We start from the raw sequence: 21,420 nt of genomic DNA on the forward strand, positions 1-21,420 counted from the left end.
AACGTGACATCACTGGCCCATGGAGCTCACTACTTCTTTAGAGGAGGTGTCTGACCCTCACCAATCTGATATTGATGACCTATCCTGAGAATAAGCCATCAGTATAGGAACTTCATGAAAACCCCTTTAAGGGAATCCATGCCCACCCTTGATTAGTCTCGTTCCTTTTGCTTTGGGTCATAAGAACCTGTGCAGGACTGCAATTTAGCAAAGAAGAAGGAGGGGAATTGGCCCAAGGGTCATGGACGGGTAAAAATAAATCAAGCCCTTCTGTCCTGGATAGCAATACACAACACCATAATGTTTTTTGCATTGAGGCCACGTCATCTTTGGATGCCCCAGGCAACATCACAGTTCCTCATTCCACAGGCAGATGCCTCAGGTAGCAGGAGAGGAATTGGCCCAAGGGTCATGGATGGGTAAAAAAAATCAAGCCCTTCTGTCCTGGATAGCAATACACAACACCATAATGGTTTTTGCATTGAAGCCACCTCATCTTTGGATGCTCCAGGCAACACGACAGTCCCTCATTCCACAGGCAGATGCCACAGGTAGCAGGGCAGTCCCTAAATCCCACAGGAGGTTGCCACTTTGCAACACTCTACACAGGGTACCTGTGCCAGGTGGTTATGCTAGCATCAGACACTCTCTGCCCTCACTCCTGGCAGTCATCACTAGCCACAGGGCAGTCGCTTTGCTCAGGCCACAGCGAGTGTGATGGTGTACTCGTCAGGACCTCTACTGACAGTCCACAGTACGCTCTGAGTATTAGGCATGGGCCCACCACGTTGCAGTCTCTGGAAGTGGCCCTCCGCCACTTGCATTAGTCATTAGCGGTTTCCTCACCATCAGTGAGCATTCACTCAAGCAGCCCGTCTGTCAGTGGCAGGGCAGGTCCACGCCATTATACTGCAACATACTGCCATATCTAGGCCAATTTGCAGCTTAGCATAGTGAGAGGGCTCGGCAATAATACCATCAAAGGGATATTACCACTTCAGGTAAAGGTTATTTTGCTTTGTTGCCTCCTCAGGTAACCCCTCACAGCCGACCTCCCTCCACTACATGAATCCCTACCAGCTGAACGCATACGGCATGGCATTGAAAGCTGTCGGAGAGATTATCCAGGACTATGACAGTGACAAATTCTTCCCAGCTTATGGCTTTGGTGCCAAGATCCCACCAGATGGCAAGATTTCCCATGAGTTCCCACTGGTTTGTAAATGTCTTGCGACATATTTTCTATAATTCATTGTCAGACAGGCAAAAAATAAACTACTATTTAGCATTTTTGGGTTTGTTTGTTTTTATTTTATCGTTTTGTTTTTTCTGTAAGAAATACATTGTATCTTTTGTGTGTATTGCAATTGTTAATTTTATTTTATAATCATTTTCTTATAATATACACATTTTTATTATCCTAAAATAATAAATAAATAAATATTGGAAGCAATTAAAAACAAAACAAAAATCGCCTTAAATTATTATTTTTATGGCGCATGGTTCTTTACAGTACTTTGTCGCATAGAAAATTCCCTTAGCATGAACAGGTCATCGGCCAGAGAAGGCGATATGTGTCCATCCTGGGGGAAGGGGAGTTAAAACCCCTATGGACTCTACAAACCACATTTTAGTCCCAGTGACTATTGCCTGGGTAACAATGGCGGCAAATTCATCCTGGCATTGTCATCGTGATTTTAAATTTGACTTGAAATGAACATCAGTTCAATATTTATTCATTTCTGATATTTTCTGTCTGAACAAACTGACGTCTATACTGATAACTGTATGAAGAGCCTGCAGGAAAGAGAAGATACCAATATTCTTCATACATTAAAATTCCTTTAATCTGGCATCTAATGGTCCAGAGGTTCTTCTAGGTTTCATTAAAGGAATGTTATACTTTCTTATTACATTGAACGTGTCTTTTAACACCACCTCACTTTGCTCTTAGAATGGCGACCTGGAAAATCCAAACTGCGTGGGGATTCAGGGCGTGCTGGAGGCGTACTTTAAAAGTCTGCGGACGGTTCAGCTTTACGGTCCAACCAATTTTGCACCAGTTATTAATCAGGTTGCCAGGTAAGTAAATATTATATGTGTGATCTAAGGTTTCTGCAGCATTGAAGGCCCATGCATACCAGTCATACACCGAACTCCATGGTAATACAGTATGCAGTAAGCTCCTGAGCTCCCTCTAGTGGTGGCTGCAGGAAGACAGAATTGTATCACTTAGGTAGATTATTTGGAGCTATGTCTCAGAAAATGGACCCGTAAACAAAACAAAGATGAGGTAAAAAATAATAAGCGCATAAAATTGCAATTTAATGTATTGATATCACTAAGGGCTCGAACACTGGAATCCCAAATCTTTGCTAGATCTAAGGAAGTGAATGAGAGCTTTATTGCAGTCAGTGATGAACCTGACAAGGAGCACCATGCCCAGGAGAGTACCATGACCCATTGAGATTTTTATAGTGTTTGAGCCCCAGAAAGGCAGGTTTGAATAGTGCAATGTATTATTGATGTAAAGGTCGTGTGTACCATATATCCCAGCATGTCATAATTAGGTGGCCGCCATAAGAAGGAGGACAATAGGTCATTGTTCTCCTCTCCCTAATCACATTTCTCCAACTTGCTGACCTTATCCACTTGACTATTGGAATTTTCTATAGTCGTCCAGCAGTATCATTCAAACCTTAGAATAAGCGAACCTTATAACAGTGAAAACAAAGGCTATTGTCATGCTTGTAGATTTAAGGGTGTTACAATGTGACCATTATCTACAATGACTTTTATTCCTTTAGTATTTATTCAATCTGCTGTTATGCTGCATGTTTGCAGTTATACATAGAGGGCTGGGTGCTTTTTTTATTTTATATATATATATACTGTATATACACAGTATTAGTCACATGTGCTACATACTACAGGCAACGACCATCTGCTGGATAGGAGAATTTATCCTTTATCTATGCTCTTCCAAAGTGCTGCAGGTCAAGTGACGGATGGATCTCAGTATTATGTCCTCCTGATCATCACCGACGGAGTCATCTCTGATATGGCACAGACCAAAGAGGCCGTTGTCAATGTAAGTACAGTTGTATTTACTATTGTTGCAGACCACTTTAGGCAGAACTGATATACGGATCCTCAGGGGTGGGACATGACACAAGGACTCCCTCTTTAGTGTTCTTTGTCATGCTCCGCCCCCTGAGGCCCTGCACTAGGCACTACTCAATGGCCTAGCTTTCCTATTGTGTTTGGGACTTGACAAAATGCGGAGTAGTTGGGGAAAAAAGACACATCTATTGTTTTAAACAGGCTTTTACACTCACTCGACATGGAGGTGAGGCTTAGCTGAAAAACTAAGCCAACCAAAAGTTAGCTTAAACTTTTAGAAAGGCAGTCTCTGGATGCACCGATAAATCTGGTCGATTTTTACACTGCCTGGTCCAAGTAAATCTGGGCCAAAATCTCAGCTCTGCCCAGGGTGTTCCTTGAGCCCTAGATCCATTATTGTTCACCAAACTGGCATAATTGTCCTATTTTAATTCCTTGGCATTACACAGTTATGTCAGTAGTGGCATAAAAAGTAACCATGGGGCTCCATAGCATAACCATAATCGCTTAAACAGTGGAGAAGGCCCTTTCCAGCGCAAGACCCTACTGGTAGGCATGCTGCATGTGCCCTTGGAAGGTCACTGCGGGCACATATAAATTGCAGAGTCTTCCTTTATGATAGTTAGTCTGTTAAAGGGTATGTTCATTTTTGCAACCAGTTTTATTGCTCCGGTGCCGTGGCCAGCACACCTCATCTCACTGCACATGCACAGGATGCCACCGGAGACAAGAAGACATATCTAAAATAAAACATGAAGCGACTTTGCATATAGCCTTGGTAAAAAAAAAAAAATCTCCTTCCATTTTATAGCAGCAGCTCCTATGCAGACCTATCTGTCTCCATGGTAACAGACTGCAAACAAACTCTGCATGTAGTCTGATCTCACAGTCATACTCACGTCCATCTGTCCATTGCTTCTTGCTTACCTACCAAATGTACGTCTTTTCTTGCATTCCCTAGAATGGAGTTGCAATACCGGGTAGAGCCAACAGACAAGAGTGGCGGGGTTGCTAGAAAAAGAAAGAGACCCTTTTATATTACAGCACATAAATATTTAAGCACTTACATATCCTGCCTTTCAGGAACAGGTAGTCAAGTGGCTTCGTTACAAGGATATGTTGTGATAAGGAATACCAGGGCCCAGGATAAGGGAGTAAAGTCCTCTAACAGAGGGCAGGGGGCAGCAGGGGGCACCAGGTAGCGCTCGTCAGAGATAAATTAGGAGAGAGGAGGAATAACACCATATTTCCTCTGGGCCATGTAGGAGGGAGTGAAGAATGGCAATTAGTATCTGAAAACCGGCGCACACAATACAAGCCTCCCAGTAGGCTAGGAAATGAAAAAAATCCTCTCGCCGCTGATGAAAATCTGACTTAATGAAGAGTTGACATTAATTCCAATTAAAATGGAGGAAGGTTAATAATAATCCTGTAGAGGGAGAGAGGGGAGGCTTTGTAGAAGAGCGAGGCTCTGTGTTCCCGAGCGAAAGCCTACAAAGAAGATATTACGAGAAGGGAGAAGCTTGCCGACTGTACTCGCGGTTTGTCTGCTCCATGCAGCGCGGCATCAAGGGGATCCGTCATAAAAGGCCTCGTTATTCTCGTCAGTGGACCATAAGAACTTCAGGGTTTTCTAATTATGGCCTGGGGCTTTGACTTCGTCTTTTTTTTTTTTTTACTTATGAAAATTGCCTTTTTTTTTTCTTAAAGGGAACCTGTCACTAGGTCTCAGATCCCTAAACCACCACCCCTGGCTCATACTAAACGTGTCCCTGTCTATATTATCAGTAACCGCCTAATGTAAACAGTCACGGTGCCCATGCCCTAAACATGCCCACTCTAGCTTGATTGAAATCCCTGAGGCCGGGATAATGTACATCATCTTAAGCCAGCTGCACCATGGCCTGACGCATGCGCAGTGTACAGACGAGGTCGAGGCCAGTACACCTCATCTCACTGCATATGCACAGGATGCCACCGGAGGCAAGATGACATATCTCCCTGCCTCGGGGACGTCAGTCAAACTAAAATACCAGTAACAGTATGGCTATCACTCTATATTGAGATGTATCGGGGGGGGGGGGGATCAGAAACAACCAAATTCGAGTGGTAGGAGTGCGGTGGTGGGAGCTCAGTGGTAAGAACAGAGATAGGAGCATAGTGGTAGGAGCGCAGAGATAGGAGCGTAGTGGTAGGAGCGCAGTGGTGGGAGAGCATAGATAAGAGTGGAGTCGTAGGAGCTCAGAGATACTGTAGGAGCATAGTGGCAGAAGAGCAGAGGTGGGAGAGCATAGATGGGAGTGCAGTGGTAAGAGCGCAGTGGTGGGAGAGCATACATGGGAGTGCAGTGGTAGAAGCACAGAGGTAGGAGCTCAGAAGTGGGAGAGCAGAGATAGGAGCTCAGTGGTGGGAGAGCATAGATGGGAGTGCAGTGGTAGAAGCACAGAGGTAGGAGCTCAGAAGTGGGAGAGTAGAGATAGGAGCTCAGTGGTAGGAGCTCAGTGGTGGGAGAGCATAGATGGGAGTGCAGTGGTAGGAGCTCAGTAGTAGGACTGCAGAGATAGGAGCATAGTGATAGGAACACAGTAGTAGGAGCACAGTGTTAGGAGTGCAGTAATAGGAGCGCAGTGGTAGGAGCACTGTGATAGGAGCGCAGTGGTAGGAGCACAGTGATAGGAGCGCAGTGGTAGGAGCACAGTGATAGGAGCGCAGTGGTAGGAGCACAGTGGTAGGAGCACAGTGATAGGAGCGCAGTGGTAGGAGCGCAGTGGTAGGAGCACAGTGATAGGAGCGCAGTGGTAGGAGTACAGTGATAGGAGCTCAGTGGTAGGAGCACAGTGATAGGAACGCAGTGGTAGGAGCACAGTGATAGGAACGCAGTGGTAGGAGCGCAGTGATAGGAGCGCAGTGGTAGGAGCGCAGTAATAGGAGCGCAGTGGTAGTAGCACTGTGATAGGAACTCAGTGGTAGGAGCTCAGTGGTAGGAGCGCAGTGGTAGGAGCGCAGTGGTAGGAGCACAGTGGTAGGAGCACAGTGGTAGGAGAGCATGATGGGAGTGCAGTGGTAGGAGCACAGAGGTAGGAGCTCAGTAGTAGGAGTGCAGAGATAGGAGCATAGTGATAGGAACACAGTAGTAGGAGCATAGTGTTAGGAGTGCAGTAATAGGAACACCGTAGTAGGAACACAGTGATAGGAACATAGTAGTAGGAGCTCAGTGGTAGGAGCTCAGTGGTAGGAGCACAGTGGTAGGAGCGCAGTGGTAGGAACACAGTAGTATAAACACAGTGATAGGAGCGCAGTGGTAGGAGTACAGTGATAGGAGCGCAGTGGTAGGAGTACAGTGATAGGAGCGCAGTGGTAGGAGTACAGTGATAGGAACGCAGTGGTAGGAGCACAGTGATAGGAACGCAGTGGTAGGAGCACAGTGATAGGAGCGCAGTGTTAGGAGCGCAGTAATAGGAACACAGTAGTAGGAGCGCAGTGGTAGTAGCACTGTGATAGGAGCTCAGTGGTAGGAGCACAGTGATGGGAGCGCAGTGGTAGGAGCACAGTGATAGGAGCGCAGTGGTAGGAGCTCAGTGGTAGGAGCACTGTGATAGGAGCTCAGTGGTAGGAGCACAGTGGTAGGAGCACAGTGTTAGGAGCGCAGTGATAGGAGCGCAGTGATAGGAGCGCAGTGATAGGAGCGCAGTGGTAGGAGCTCAGTGGTAGGAGCACTGTGATAGGAGCTCAGTGGTAGGAGCACTGTGGTAGGAGCACAGTGGTAGGAGCACAGTGATAGGAGCGCAGTGATAGGAGCGCAGTGATAGGAGCGCAGTGATAGGAGCGCAGTGATAGGAGCGCAGTGGTAGGAGCGCAGTGGTAGGAGCGCAGTGGTAGGAGCGCAGTGGTAGGAGCGCAGTGGTAGGAGCGCAGTGGTAGGAGCGCAGTGGTAGGAGCGCAGTGGTAGGAGCGCAGTGGTAGGAGCGCAGTGGTAGGAGCGCAGTGATAGGAGCGCAGTGATAGGAGCGCAGTAATAGGAACACAGTAATAGGAGCGCAGTGGTAGGAGCGCAGTGGTAGGAGCACAGTGGTAGGAGCACAGTGGTAGGAGCACAGTGGTAGGAGCACAGTGATAGGAGCGCAGTGTTAGGAGCGCAGCAATAGGAACACAGTAATAGGAGCGCAGTGGTAAGAGCATAGTGATAGGAACACAGTAGTAGGAGCACAGTGATAGGAGCTCAGTGGTAGGAGCACTGTGATAGGAGCTCAGTGGTAGGAGCTCAGTGGTAGGAGCACAGTGATAGGAGCACAGTGATAGGAGCTCAGTGGTAGGAGCGCAGTGGTAGGAGCACAGTGATAGGAGCGCAGTGGTAGGAGCACAGTGGTAGGAGCGCAGTGGTAGGAGCACAGTGGTGGGAGAGCATAGATGGGAGTGCAGTGGTTGGAGCTCAGTAGTAGGAGTGCAGAGATAGGAGCATAGTGATAGGAACACAGTAGTAGGAGCACAGTGGTAGGAGCTCAGTGGTAGGAGCACTGTGATAGGAGCTCAGTGGTAGGAGCACAGTGATAGGAGCACAGTGGTAGGAGCTCAGTGGTAGGAGCACTGTGATAGGAGCTCAGTGGTAGGAGCACAGTGATAGGAGCGCAGTGGTAGGAGCGCAGTGGTAGGAGCGCAGTGGTAGGAGCGCAGTGGTAGGAGCGCAGTGGTAGGAGCGCAGTGGTAGGAGCGCAGTGGTAGGAGCGCAGTGGTAGGAGCACAGTGATAGGAGTGCAGTGGTAGGAGCACAGTGGTAGGAACACATTAGTATGAGCACAGTGATAGGAGTACAGTAATAGGAGCGCAGTGGTAGGAGCACAGTGATAGGAGCTCAGTGGTAGGAGCACAGTGATAGGAGCGCAGTAGTAGGAGCTAAGTGGTAGGAGCGCAGAGATGGGAGCGTAGTGATAGGAACACAGTGGTAAGAGCACAGTGATAGGAGCGCAGTGGAAAGGGCCCAGTTGTAAGAGCATAGTAGTAGGAGTGCAGAGGTGTGAGAGCAGTGTTAAGAGCGCAGAGGTGGGAGCACAGAGGAGCACAGTGGTAGGAGAACAGAGGTGGGATTGCAGAGTTGGAAGTTTAGTGGTAGTAGAGCACTGAAGTAGGAGCACAGTGGTATGGGCGCAGTGGTGGGAGCACAGTGGTATGGGCGCAGTGGTGGGAGCACAGTGGTATGGGCGCAGTGGTAGGAGCTCAGAGGTGAGAGTACAGTGATATTTACTATGACCTCAATTCTCTTTTAAACCTTCTACTTTTTTTTCTAGGCGTCATCATTACCATTGTCCATTATTATAGTAGGAGTCGGACCCGCAGAGTTCGATGGTAAGTTACCTATTTTACCATTTTATATTGCCTGCAGTAGTCAGCATCATTGACTCACCAACATTTGCATGGCCAAAATTGGACAGCCCTACCCTGGGATTGCCCAAGAATGTCCCACACTTTTTGGGCATGTCTTGCATAAACCACCCAACTGCTCCTTTTTCATCCAGGTCCAGGGATTGTCCCAGCAAACCTGTGACTGTTGGCTTGCATGCTATCGCACATCATCTGGTGTCCTCTTATGGGACAGAGAGGCCACTGGACTTTTAATTGCTCCAGTGCCAACCAACCAGCATACACCACAGGCACTGCTTATCTCAAGGGGAAGCAATGGAGTCAGACACGTATATATTCAACCTGTGTGATCCCCTGATAGCCCAGTATCATGGAGGCTTGGGGTCGTCACCTGCTGGGGGCGTTATCAGCCTTTATTCAAGTGCTGCAAAAATTCTTCATTTAGAAGTCTGAGGGCTCCTTAAAGAATTTCTTTCAGATTAGATGGTGGTGAGAGGAGATGTTACATTTCCTTATATTTCCTTTCTGCTTTGAGAATGAAAAAAAGATAAAGCTGGAGTTCTTTAAGTGACAGATAAAGTGTAATGAAAGCGGATCGGCAAATATATCACATTCACGGTGCAAAGAAGATTTACAGACATCATGGTATGGGGCGATTAATCTTCCAAGGGCATCAGAGGCGTTTCCACAAGTCATTTCCTATCAGAATGAGATTCTAAGTGAAAGGGGCAACTTTAACCTCATTTGTCAGCTCTGCCGGAGTGTGTCAGCGAGCCTCATGGCTACAGGTTATTGCTGGCCTACAGCAAGAGCAGGGCAGAGAGGCAGCGGGAGAGGAAGACACATTTAAAGTAATAGCAGCGGGATATGAAAGGGTTGTTCTAGGAGACAGTGAGCGATGGAGAAGTCAGTAAGCAGCGCCGTTCCTGCCATGGAGTCACCACGTGGTGTAGGGTCTACTGCCCAAATGTCCCTGCACCAAACACCACTTACCACTTCCCTCCCAGCTCATGGGCCCTGGTGCAAGAGTTCAGCTTGGGCCCCCCTACACTCAGTGGTTTGGGTCCAGGGGCTGGGAAGTACATAGCCTTCATGCTGCCCCTGAGGCAAAAAATAAAACGCCCCCCCTCCCCTTTGCCAAATTCTTGACCTAACCCCTTCCGTCCAGCCAGAGGTGTAACTTGACCAGCATGCACTTTCTACAATACCAGTGTATTTGTATGCGGCACAAGGGTCTTTGGGCCCCCCGGTAGCGACTGCCACCTTTGCACCCCCTATAGCTACGCCCCTGCCTCTTGTCCATCCAGTGCTTTGGGGTCTTCAATACTACAGATCTGGGGGGTATAGCTGTTAGTGGTGGTGCAGTGGATTGAGATCAGAACCAGAAGGAGGTACGAGGCATTTTGGTTTTGTTGAATTTTCTAATGTTCCTATTTAGATTAATAAGCAGATACTGCAAGGAGGTATTTTAAATGAACAGTAGGACAGTATTACATAGGATCGGTATGCAAGTATTATACAGGCACTTTATGGCGGGATAATGTAGGTACTTTATGCCACTATTGTATAGACATGGTATGGCAGTAAAGTATATATACTGTCTGGTAATATTAAATAGACATTGCATGGTAGTATTACATAGATAATGTACAGCAATAGAATATAGACACTGTATGGCATTATAATAAATACACTGCACAGTAATAGATAGGCGCTTTGTGGTAATTTAATATATTTACTGTGCAGTACTATATAGGCATTGTATGGTAGTATTAAATTAGGACTGTATAGCAATATTATATAGTCAATGTATGGTAATATGCTATATGTAACATATAGCAATATTATTATATCGTCACTGTATGGTAGTATTAAGTAGATACTAAAAGCAGTATTATATGGATACTGTATGGTAGTGTTATATCAATACTGTATGGCAGTATTACATTGGCACTGTCTGGTGCTATTATAATAGGTATTGTAGTGTAGTCTAGTACTATATAGGCACTGTATGGCAGTATTACATTGGCACTGTCTGGTGCTATTATGATAGGTATTGTACTATATAGGCACTGTATGGTAGTATTAAATATAGACTTTGTGTCAGTATTATATAAACACTGTAAGGCAGTATTATATGGGCATTGTCTGGTAGTATTATATATGCACTCTGGGACAGCATTATAAATGCACTTTACTATAGTACTATATAGGCACTGTATGGTAGTAATAAATACAGGTGAAACTCGAAAAATGTGAATATCGTGCAAAGTTCATTTGTTTCAGTAATGCAACTTAAAAGGTGAAACTAACATGAGACTCATTACAGGCAAAGCGAGATATTTCAAGCCTCTATTTGTTATAATTTGGATGATTACGGCTTACAGCTTATGAAACCCCAAAATCTCAATCTTAGGTCCCCTTTGCTCAGGGGGTATGGATTAATTAGCTGACTAGAGTGCGACACTTTGAGCCGAGAATATTGAACCTTTTCACAAAATTCTAATTTTAAGCTGCAATTCCTTTTAATTTGCATTAGGCAAACATACACACGACCGTGCCGTTTTTATGCGGTCTGCAAACCGCGGATCCGCAAAAAAGCGGAAGCCGCCCATGTGCCTTCCGCAATTTGTGGAATAGAATGGGTGGCCCATTGTAGACATGCCTATCCTTGTCAGCATCACGGACAAGAATAGGACATGCTATATTTTTTTTTGCGGGGCCACGGAACGGAGCAACGGATGCGGACAGCCCGGCTTCTCTGACCCCCAGTGTTTAGCTATTATTACCAGGAGATGTAGTATTATATAATGCTTACGTAAAACATGGTGGTCATGTAGACAGGGAGCAAGAACCCTGATATCGGATTCCCTTTTAGTGGCAATTCAAATTAAATCTAGAAGGGAGAGACCCCAAATTTGCTGCTCCCGGAGGTCTCCACAGACCATCTGGTCCTGGATGTGAAAATAACTTCACCTTCTGATACGCCAGAAATCTGAATCTTTTCCCATCAGCGCAAACCTCCTCCTCAGACATTAGAACGTGTGTGTGTATATATTCCATGCAAATTCTTATCTCCGAAAGCAACGTAGATGTAGGAAAGTCGCATCATTTATCTCTAAACTGAATTAGTGGCCTCAGAATTGCACATCCAGCAGCGGGCACTGACCCAGATTCATGCAGTTCACTCACAAATTAGTAGGTAAATAACATATCACTGATCCTGACGTGATTCTAGAACTGGACTAACCATGAATTACCGCTAAAATATTTAAGGAAAATTACAGGGTTTGAAAAAAGACGTGGTGGAGCGTGCAAATATACGGGTACAAGTATACATCACGAAAAGCCTGCCAATGTGAACTGCTTCCAAGAGCTGCATCTGTCATATAGAAAAAGTGTGCTTTTAGCTAGATAATATACAATACAATAGATAGATAGATAATAGAATTGATAGATAATAGAATAGATAGATAGATAATAGAATTGATAGATAATAGAATAGATAGATAGATAAGATAGATAGATACAGGTGAAACTCCAAAAATTTGAATATCGTGCAAAAGTTCATTTATTTCAGTAACGCAAATTAAAAGGAATTGCATTAATGCAGCTTAAAATTAGAATTTTGTGAAAAGGTTCAATATTCTAGGCTCAAAGTGTCACACTCTGGTCAGCTGATTAATCCGTATCCCCTGAGCAAAGGGGACCCGAGATTGTGACTTTGGGGTTTCATAAGCTGTAATCATCCAAATTATAACAAATAAAGGCCTGAAATATCTCGCTTTGCCTGTAATGAGTCTCATCTGTTAGTTTCACCTTTTAAGTTGCATTACTTAAATAAATGGACTTTGCACGATATTCAAATTTTTCGAGTTTCACCTGTAGATAGATAGATATGAGACAGATACAGTAGATATGAGATATATAGATACAAATATTTAATAAACTCATTAACAAAAAAATTTAGAAATGTCTGATACATAATTGCCATGCAATTATGTATCAGGGTCTTGCCACAAAAGGGCGTAAAAGTGCTTCCCCCGCTGCCCTATAAAAAGGCTCTCAGAGGCCACTTTTGGGTGGTGCACTCCTTGGTGAGAGATCTTGACTGCTAGACATGCCTCTACGACGCACTTGAAGACATTTGGCTCAGTTGACAGACTTTGAGAGGGGGCACATCATTGGACTGAGAGAAGCAGGATGGTTGTTTCAATTAATTGGCCCCCATCTAGGCTGTTCAGACCTCGCTGTTAGGAGGCGTTGGGAGCAGTGCTTAGGTGAGGACACACACGGGGAACAGGCTGTGGACGGCCCAGACAGATGTCCAGTATAGAGGGTCGTTGATCCGGCGACAAGCATGAGCAGCCCCCACAGTTTGGTTGTCCACCATCCACACATAGGTGACTCCTTCATTACACACCCCTGTCTCTGTCCGGACCATTTTCAGGCGCTTAGCAGAAGGAAGTTTGGTGTCACGGTGTGCAGTTTGTGTCCTGTCATTGGCGGCCAGCCACGTCGCCTTTGTTTGCAGTGTGGTCGCGAACGAAACCTAGACTGCTGCGGACTGGAACCGTATCGTCTTTAGCGATAAATCAAGGTTCTGTTTGGGACCCGATGACGCTCAGGTTCCAGTATGGAGACCTCCTGGTAAGCGCTTTAATCCTGCCCTTACTATGGAGCCATACACTGCCCCAACTGCTGGAGTGATGATCTGGGGAGCCATCGCATATGACAGTCAAATGTGCCACAGGATACCAGGAACCTGTATGTCTCCATGCCCTACCGTATCTCATCTTGTATCCAGGCCAGAGGCGGCCCAACAGTAGCGTTATGACCATACTGATGTCTTGGTGCTCCATTCATGAACCAGGAAGCTTAGTATGAACAGTTCACCTGCAGTGCATAGGAATGTAAGAGCTGCCTCCATGTGCTCCTATACAACAGGCTTCCTCATTATGGAGTCTTGTACGGCAGCAATCATTCCTGTATTTACTTCTAGCTCCTTCATGCATAAAATAATTAGTACGTAAATGAAAACAAAAAGCACAATATATGATGCTGATGATACGTTCCCGCGCGGTCGGCGTATGAGAAGCGGCTGACTCATCTGTTTCCTCGGTTCATTGTTCCCATAGGAGAAGGAACGTTTACATTATTGAAACGTTGCGTCCGCCAATGCTCGGGACCGAGCTGGTGTCACATCATGTGTCTTCATCACACTGCATTATGTATGTACATGGCAGTATGAGCGCCCCCCTCCCTGCAGCCCGCTCGCTCTCCGCGCTGGTACAATATTAATATCACTTCTGCCTTTATTATGAAGAAAAGGCTTTATTAAGGCATTAGCTATCCTCACAATGCCCTAGTGGGAGTGGGTGCCAAAGGGTAAGACCGGCAGGGGCAAACACTGGGGGACACAACAGAAGCAGCAAAACACCCCTGAATATATGGACTTTCCACAAATTTCTACATAAACGGCATCAAACGTGTTTACATTGGTTTCAATTAGTTATTCCTATCATACTCCTGGTGGTCTAGGGTGGTGTAGCGGTTGATAGCTAATAGTCCTGGTGGAAGAAGGTGTATTATATTATTATACTTTGTGGTTATGGCTTCATTTCTTATATCCCTTGAGGATTAGAGATTAACCATTTATCCTAATTATACTATTATATATTATTGTTATTACTTTATAGTGGTGGTCTCGGGCACGGAGGTGTACCTATAATTCTATTTTATTTAATAATGTTATAATGGTCTGGGCTCTGCTTTCTGATAAAGAGATCTAAATCTCCTTCACACACATATAATGTCACTGATAAAATATTATATTTCTGCAGCTGCCACTAGGGGGAGGTCACTGCAGTAATTTATATACAGCGCTGAATAACCTCAATTATAACCCCCCCCCCCCCTAGTGGTGAAAGAGAGAAATACAGTCTTGTCAGATTTTTTCCTTAACTGCTTAAAGGGAAGTTTTCAGGCAGTAGGAGTGTGGCCCTGGCTAGGGTCACATAGCTTACTTTGAAATGTCATGGAGATGTCTTAAAGGGGTTGTCTACTTTACACATAACACTGCCATACACAGTGGCCACATACCTGCCCAATTCCTGCTGTGTATTCACCTCAGACCCAGTCATCCCACCCAGATGCTTATAGATCCACTAGTGCCCACAGCACCTATTGCAAGAGGCTGCTTACCACACCAGGCCGCCGCTCCACTGGCAGTAATGGGAAGATGACAGCCCACTGCCTAGGTGTCCTCCACAGTGGTCTCAGAGTGGCGCAGCAAATGGCCTGGCAGCTCTGCTATATGCTCATTACACACAGCTCTGCTACATGGCCATTAAACACACAGCTCTGCTACATGGCCATTAAACACACAGCTCTGCTACATGGCCATTAAACACACAGCTCTGCTATATGCTCATTACACACACAGCTCTGCTACATGCCCATTACACATAGAAAACTCCAGTATACATACATTACACTTACAAAGCCCTGCTTTATATGGTACACATGCTCAGCTAAGGTCCACAGGACCTCACCACAGGTCCTGTAACCATAATATGGGGTTTATTCTGGAGCTGCTCCTGGTGATGGAGACGCCATTGAGGGGTGGGGCTTCTCTGGAGAAGGGCGGGGCTTCCTTTGTGCTGCTGATACAGAGCTCTGGACTAGAACAAGACCATGCATAAAAATGTGCACAAGTCTTTTTTCAGGGAGTAAAATGGCCTGAACAGGCGTCTATGACACTTGTAATGGCGTTATTTCAACCTCTAACCCCTTCACCTGGTCAGGTATTGTAGGGTAGTATTTTGACACAAGTGGCGGTATTATTTTGGCACTGAATGACAGTATAGTGTGGGAATTATATAAAAAGTATTCCGTGGTAGTATTGTCTAAAACCTACCTGTCCGGGATTTAGCGCTGCGGTCTCTGGCTTTGGCCTGGTTGCACTGGGTGAGACCCCCCCCCCCCCCTCCCGGAGACGCGGTCGCATCCCTAGCAACAGAATGTAATGCTCTGTTTATCCCCGGTGTGTGCGTGCGCTGGGGGAGTTTAGCAGCGGGATGAAGGACGGCCCAGCTGCCCAGTGATTGTGTAGTTTGTACGCTGTACTATGGAGCGCCAAGCCCATGGACCTATCGGGTTCTGATCAAGGCATTTGGCGCTCAGTTTAAATCCCCTCCTAGCCATACACCCTTGCCAGTGATAGCCTGTGACTCACTAGCTGTGTTCCTGTATTTTTGGATTAGTTATCTTCTGACCTCGGCTTGTCTTTTTGACCTCTCTCTGTCTAACGTATTGATACTGAGCTTCTCATCTGGTTCTGATCTCTGTCCCGCGATTTGGTACTTTGTTATCCTCCTGGTTCTGACCGAATTCTGTACAACTCTGTATTTGTGTCTTGTTTTGACTTGTTCATGTCGCACCTTAGCAAAGTAGGGAACGTCAACCAGTTGCGGACTTGCTACCTAGGGCTTGCACTGCAAGTAGGCAGGGAAAGCAGACGGGGTTCCAATTAGGGCTCACTGTCCGTTTCTGTCCCTACCTACTACTGACATTACAAGTATTTCTTGGACAATGCATGGAAGAATTATCTTGGAATTGTGGCCGTATAATTTGGACTGTACGGTAATATTATTTGGTATTGTATGGTAGTATACAGTCATGGACATTCAGGTAAAAAGTGCAAATATATCAGATTTTTCTGGGGGGACTGTAGAACCTGAAAACTTTGCCAAGGACCAGATTGCAAGTGACAACCCTATGCCCCCCACCCGAGACCTTATTATGAAAAATTGCATCGAAATAGCACAGCACTAATAGCCCCAGCAATATAATATTGTAATTGAGGAAATAGATTTATTTATTTTTTGACAAAAAAGCTGGATTGTTAGTTTAAAAATAATAAATACAAAATGCCAGTCTAGTAGAACCTCCTGGTGTTCTCCTGCCACCTTCATGCACTATTTCTATGTATCCCGCTATCATCGTGCAGCACTTAACACAATCACGTGTCCGCAGACTTAAACATCTCGCCTGTGAACGAATCCCGTCTACAGTCCATTTTCCAGGAAAGCTATACGCCGTCCGTACAAAGTCGCCTGGCAGCAGATCTCCCTCCCTATAGCGCAGCAACCAGACGCTTTACTATAAATTTCACATGTACAATTTATTTTTTATTTTTTAGTTAGTATTAACGGAGGTGCAGAGGAGTAACTTTCTTAAAGGGCCACTGCACCCAAATTACAAACTGATTTATACACTAACATCCGGAGCAAAATGTCCAAATAGACAGGGCGCTGTATACACTGCTGGAGTATATAGACATTATAGCAGTAGCGTATAGAGATTATTTCCTGTATGTGGCCATCAGGAAATAGAGGGTCACCACCGAGCCCTGGGGCCACCAGTTGGCTTACCATTAGCTGTGTGGTGTGGTCTATAGTCAAAGATCAGCTATAGGCCCTATGTATTCAAACGGAAGCCATTCGTTGGCCAAGACGATGTCCGTTGATCCGACCACTGACCATAGTACTGGTTGGATCCAATAATTTGAACAATTTCCACAAATTGACTTTTTTGGTAGTACTGTATCCAGAACTGCTATGCTTTAAAGCTAACCTGTGGGTCCAGTTGCCCACTTTCATTTTAAGAGAGCACTGCCCCTTTAAGGTAACGGCTTTATAATAGGAGCCCCAGAGCTACGGTATCTGTATACAGTAAATACTTTAGGGCACTGGGCCTCAACCTGTGGCAAAACTACAACTTCCAGCATACCCTAACAGCCGGTGATGGCATTAGGAGTCTGGCTCTTGGAAGAAGGTTTACTTTGATCTGGTAGTAAAACTCATGTGTCTTGTTGTCCACAGCAATGGAAGAACTGGATGGAGATGAGGTCCGCGTTTCCTCCAGAGGCCGATTGGCAGAAAGAGACATAGTGCAGGTGAAGTATTAAAGGATATGTAGACTTTTGCAACCATTTTATTGCCCTAAGCATCTAAATGAAGCAGCTTTGCTAGGCGACTGAAAACATCGGGCTGTTGTGTGTATGCAGCTCAAATGCAGACTTATGTGTCTCCATGGTAACAGACTACAAACAGGGCGTAGTCTTATCCTGCATGTGTTACTCCACTTCTTCTAAACCCCCCATCCTTATTGCTACAGATAAAAGTGCAAGGGAATGTAATAAGAGACTACCCAGGGCTTTTTTGTAGTAGTCTGTTACCATGGAAACATAGAAGTTGTCATATGAGTTGTCAACCATGTTCTTTTTCTTTTTTTTGGGGGGGGGGGGGGGGCCCTAAAGGATTGAAACCCGTATAAAAAAAAGCTTAATATGCTCCATCTTCCAAATCCTCACCCGACCTCTTCCCTTGCTGACTGTACATTTTCTTCCCTCTACAGTTTGTGCCATTTCGCGACTACGTGGACCGTTCTGGAAACCAAATTCTCAGCATGGCCCGGCTTGCCAAGGATGTTTTAGCCGAGATCCCAGAGCAGTTCCTCTCCTACATGAAATCTCGTGAGATCAAGCCCCGTCCACTGCCGCCTTCCGCACCCATTCAGAACCTGCCCTCGCACATCTGAGCACCAACCATGCTGTTCCATTCCATACAGAATGGGGGCGCCCCACTATCATAAAAAAAAAAAAAGACAGGGTAAAGCTTTGAACCCCCATTCTCCTTTTCCCTTGGCCCAGCATCTACTTAGTTATTGGGACATGGCTGCTAATCGCATCTCTCATAAACTAGCTGCACCCTGATCTTCCAGGGGTTATGCAATACGTTCTGGAGTATCTGACCCCGGCTATTACCACGGGTTCTGCAATAGATAAGATTGGACTAAGTGTGGGCAGGGCTTTCTACTGGTCCAGCCAAGATGAAGGACAGAAGTGATGGATGCGCAGTTGTGGGGGGATCCGCTGATTTTTGCACTTTGAGGGTACGCAGTGCTAGCTGGGTGATGCTGTACAGTATTTAACAACATATTTTTTTTTTCTGAACGTATACAGAATATGTACATTTGTGCTTTCAGAGGAATTGTATACTGTAGTCCTCATCTGTCTCCAGATATCTACAAATAAACCTTTAAACTAAATGGTGTTTTTCTGCTGAAGTCCCAAATTAACACAAGGTTTGTCACTCAGCTTTCCCAGGTTCCTGAACAGCCATTTGCCCCTATGACACCGGCTGACCTGTTATATGTGCGCTTGGCAGCTGAAGGCATCTGTGTTGGTCCCATGTTCCTATGTGCCCGCATTGCTGAGAAAAATGATGTTTTATTATATGCAAATGAGCCTCTAGGAGCAACGGGGGCGTTACCATTACTCCTAGGGGATCTGCTCTCTCTGCAACTGCCGCACCCTCTGCACTTTAATTAACAGGCCCAGGTGTGATGCTATTTTCACTACCTGGCCCTATTGATCAAAGGGTAGAGGTTGCGGCAGTTGCAGAGAGAGCAGAGCCTCTAGGTGTAATGACAATGCCCCCGTTGCTCCTAGAGGCTCATTTGCATATATTAAAACATCATTTTCCTCATCACTGCAGGCAGATATGAACATGGGACCAGCACAGATGCCTTCAGCTGCCAAGCGCACATGTAACAGGACAGCCAGTGTCATAGGGACAAATCTGCTGACAGATGCCCTTTAATTACTATGGGCCTACTGTTTTTTTTTTATATGCAGCTCCAATGCAGGTCTATGCATCTCCATGGTTACAGACTACAGGCTATGGAGGAGATTTTGTCACGGTGCGGTGTGGGTGGTAAAGGGGAAAGAAAAGGTACTAGGCCTGGAAACTAGGGAAAGGTCACCACCTAGAGAATCCCTAAACCGAGCCCAGACTACTATCAGTATGAACATACCTCGATGGTAGGAATGTTCATACGCAGGAACCTAGAGCCCTATCTGACCCTAAAGGGCCCTGGAAATAGTGTCAGGACAAAATATCTCCTGTTCCTTCCCAGCTGAAGGAATAGGAGACTCCCTCAGGCCTAATACCAAAAGATAGGGGAATACAACAAACAAGAAATAGGAAAAAGACACTTATCTCTGAAGTACGCAGACGAGCAGGAACTCACTGGAGAACCAACACCAGCACTTCCACAACCATAAAGGAGTTATTAACCGCATAGGATGATGGGTGAGACCAGACTAAATAGAGGAGTTGGAATGACCATGTCACGGAAGGTGTACAGAAAACTAGAAGACACAAAATGAAGATCCGACTGACTGGATCCAAAACTAAGGAACCAAAGGGAGAGCCCTGCATCAGACCTGGCTCTCTCCCTAACTGCTCAGCCTATGCAAAAATCTCAATGGTAGATGATCGCATATCCTCGTTCCTCGACTGTATAACACCTGAACACCCTATAATAGTGAGGGGACACGACCACCGGCTCCCTACACTTGATACGGAGGGAGTCAGGGTCACCTGGGATCCAGCAAACAGGAAAACACAAATGAATGAACAAAACTTATCTGTAGAAGACTCAGTAGTAGCATCCAGCATGCACACACTCCAGGAAGTTGTATAAACCGCAAAGTGATGCAGTATGGGAAGGGATTTAAAGGGATGCAATCAGTGCAACTACATGACAGCTGAGAGAGGCTAACGAGATGAGAAAACGAAAGCAAAACAAAAGGAACCTCAAGGAGGAGGTTCTGAAGAACGTCTGTCAGAGCTTCTCAGATGTCTGGTGGTGACAGACCACTTAAGGGACACCTGAGACAAGAGGTGTGGTCATAACCAGCAACAACACAGAAAGAAGTGAAACCAAAGAGGCTGTCAGATCACATCAGCCAGTCTCTTAGATCTTCTAACCCCTGTCACGGGAGAGACTGTGACAGATTTCTTTCCCATATGCCAGAAAACTGGAGTAAAAAAGTTGCAAATCCCAGGTTTGTGACCCTTTGAAATGGCACTTGCGCAAGAATTTCTGTGTTGGGAAATTCCGGTCTTCTTAAATCTCCCCCTATGTATTACTCTATCCCATCTTCCCCCTCTTTTGGCTCAGGATCAAACTACATGGGGTTTGCTTGTATTCTGTAACCATGGAGAGACATACTGTAGCTCTACACGGAGCTGTCTACGCAGAATGGTAAGATATTTTTAATCAAGACTATTTGCTATTAAGTTGCTATTTACCATCTTATGACTCTCTAAGGCCTCTTTCACACTTGCGTTGTCCGGATCCGGCGTGTACTCCATTTGCCGGAAGTGCCCACCGGATCCGTAACACCGCAAGTGAACTGAAAGCATTTGAATACTGATCCGTCTTCAAAATGCGTTCAGTGTTACTATGGCAGCAAGGACGCTATTAAAGTCCTGGTTGCCATAGTAGTAGTGGGGAGCGGGGGAGCAGTATACTTACCATAGATGATCACATGGATGACGTGATCCATGCGATCACGTCATCCATGCGCGTGGGGCACCCTAACGTCACTCTGAATCGCCCCGGGAGCCGCACGGACGGTAAGTATGCTGCTCCCCCGCTCCCCACTACACTTTACCATGGCAAACAGGACTTTAGCATCCTGGCAGCCATGGTAACCATTCAGAAAAAGCTAAACGTCGGATCCGGTAATGCGCCAAAACGACGTTTAGCTTAAGGCCGGATCCGGATCAATGCCTTTCAATGGGCATTAATTCCGGATCCGGCCTTGCGGCAAGTCTTCAGGATTTTTGACCGGAGCAAAAAGTGCAGCATGCTGCGGTATTTTCTCCGGCCAAAAAACGTTCCGGTCCTGAACTGAAGACATCCTGATGCATCCTGAACGTATTTCTCTCCATTCAGAATGCATTGGGATAAAACTGATCAGGATTCTTCCGGCATAGAGCCCCGACGACGGAACTCTATGCCGGAAAAGAACAACGCAAGTGTGAAAGAGCCCTAACAGTGATGAGCAGCAGGGGCAATATTCGA

The 21,420-nt window shown here is 45.8% G+C and overlaps 1 protein-coding gene across 1 annotated transcript in view; it reads left to right on the forward strand.

Moving 5' to 3' along the window:
* The window catches only part of CPNE9 (copine family member 9), a 228,500-nt gene extending 210,419 nt beyond the window's left edge, over positions 1–18,081 (forward strand). The window contains exons 16-21 of the mRNA XM_044301241.1: positions 1,034–1,215; positions 1,955–2,082; positions 2,989–3,091; positions 8,406–8,463; positions 17,364–17,437; positions 17,899–18,081. Of these exons, the coding sequence (XP_044157176.1) occupies positions 1,034–1,215; positions 1,955–2,082; positions 2,989–3,091; positions 8,406–8,463; positions 17,364–17,437; positions 17,899–18,081 (728 nt within the window). The remainder of the gene's footprint in view (positions 1–1,033; positions 1,216–1,954; positions 2,083–2,988; positions 3,092–8,405; positions 8,464–17,363; positions 17,438–17,898) is intronic.
* The last annotated feature ends 3,339 nt before the right edge of the window (positions 18,082–21,420 follow it).

This window comes from Bufo gargarizans, chromosome 7 (genome assembly GCF_014858855.1).
Source record: "Bufo gargarizans isolate SCDJY-AF-19 chromosome 7, ASM1485885v1, whole genome shotgun sequence".
NCBI lineage: Eukaryota > Metazoa > Chordata > Amphibia > Anura > Bufonidae > Bufo > Bufo gargarizans.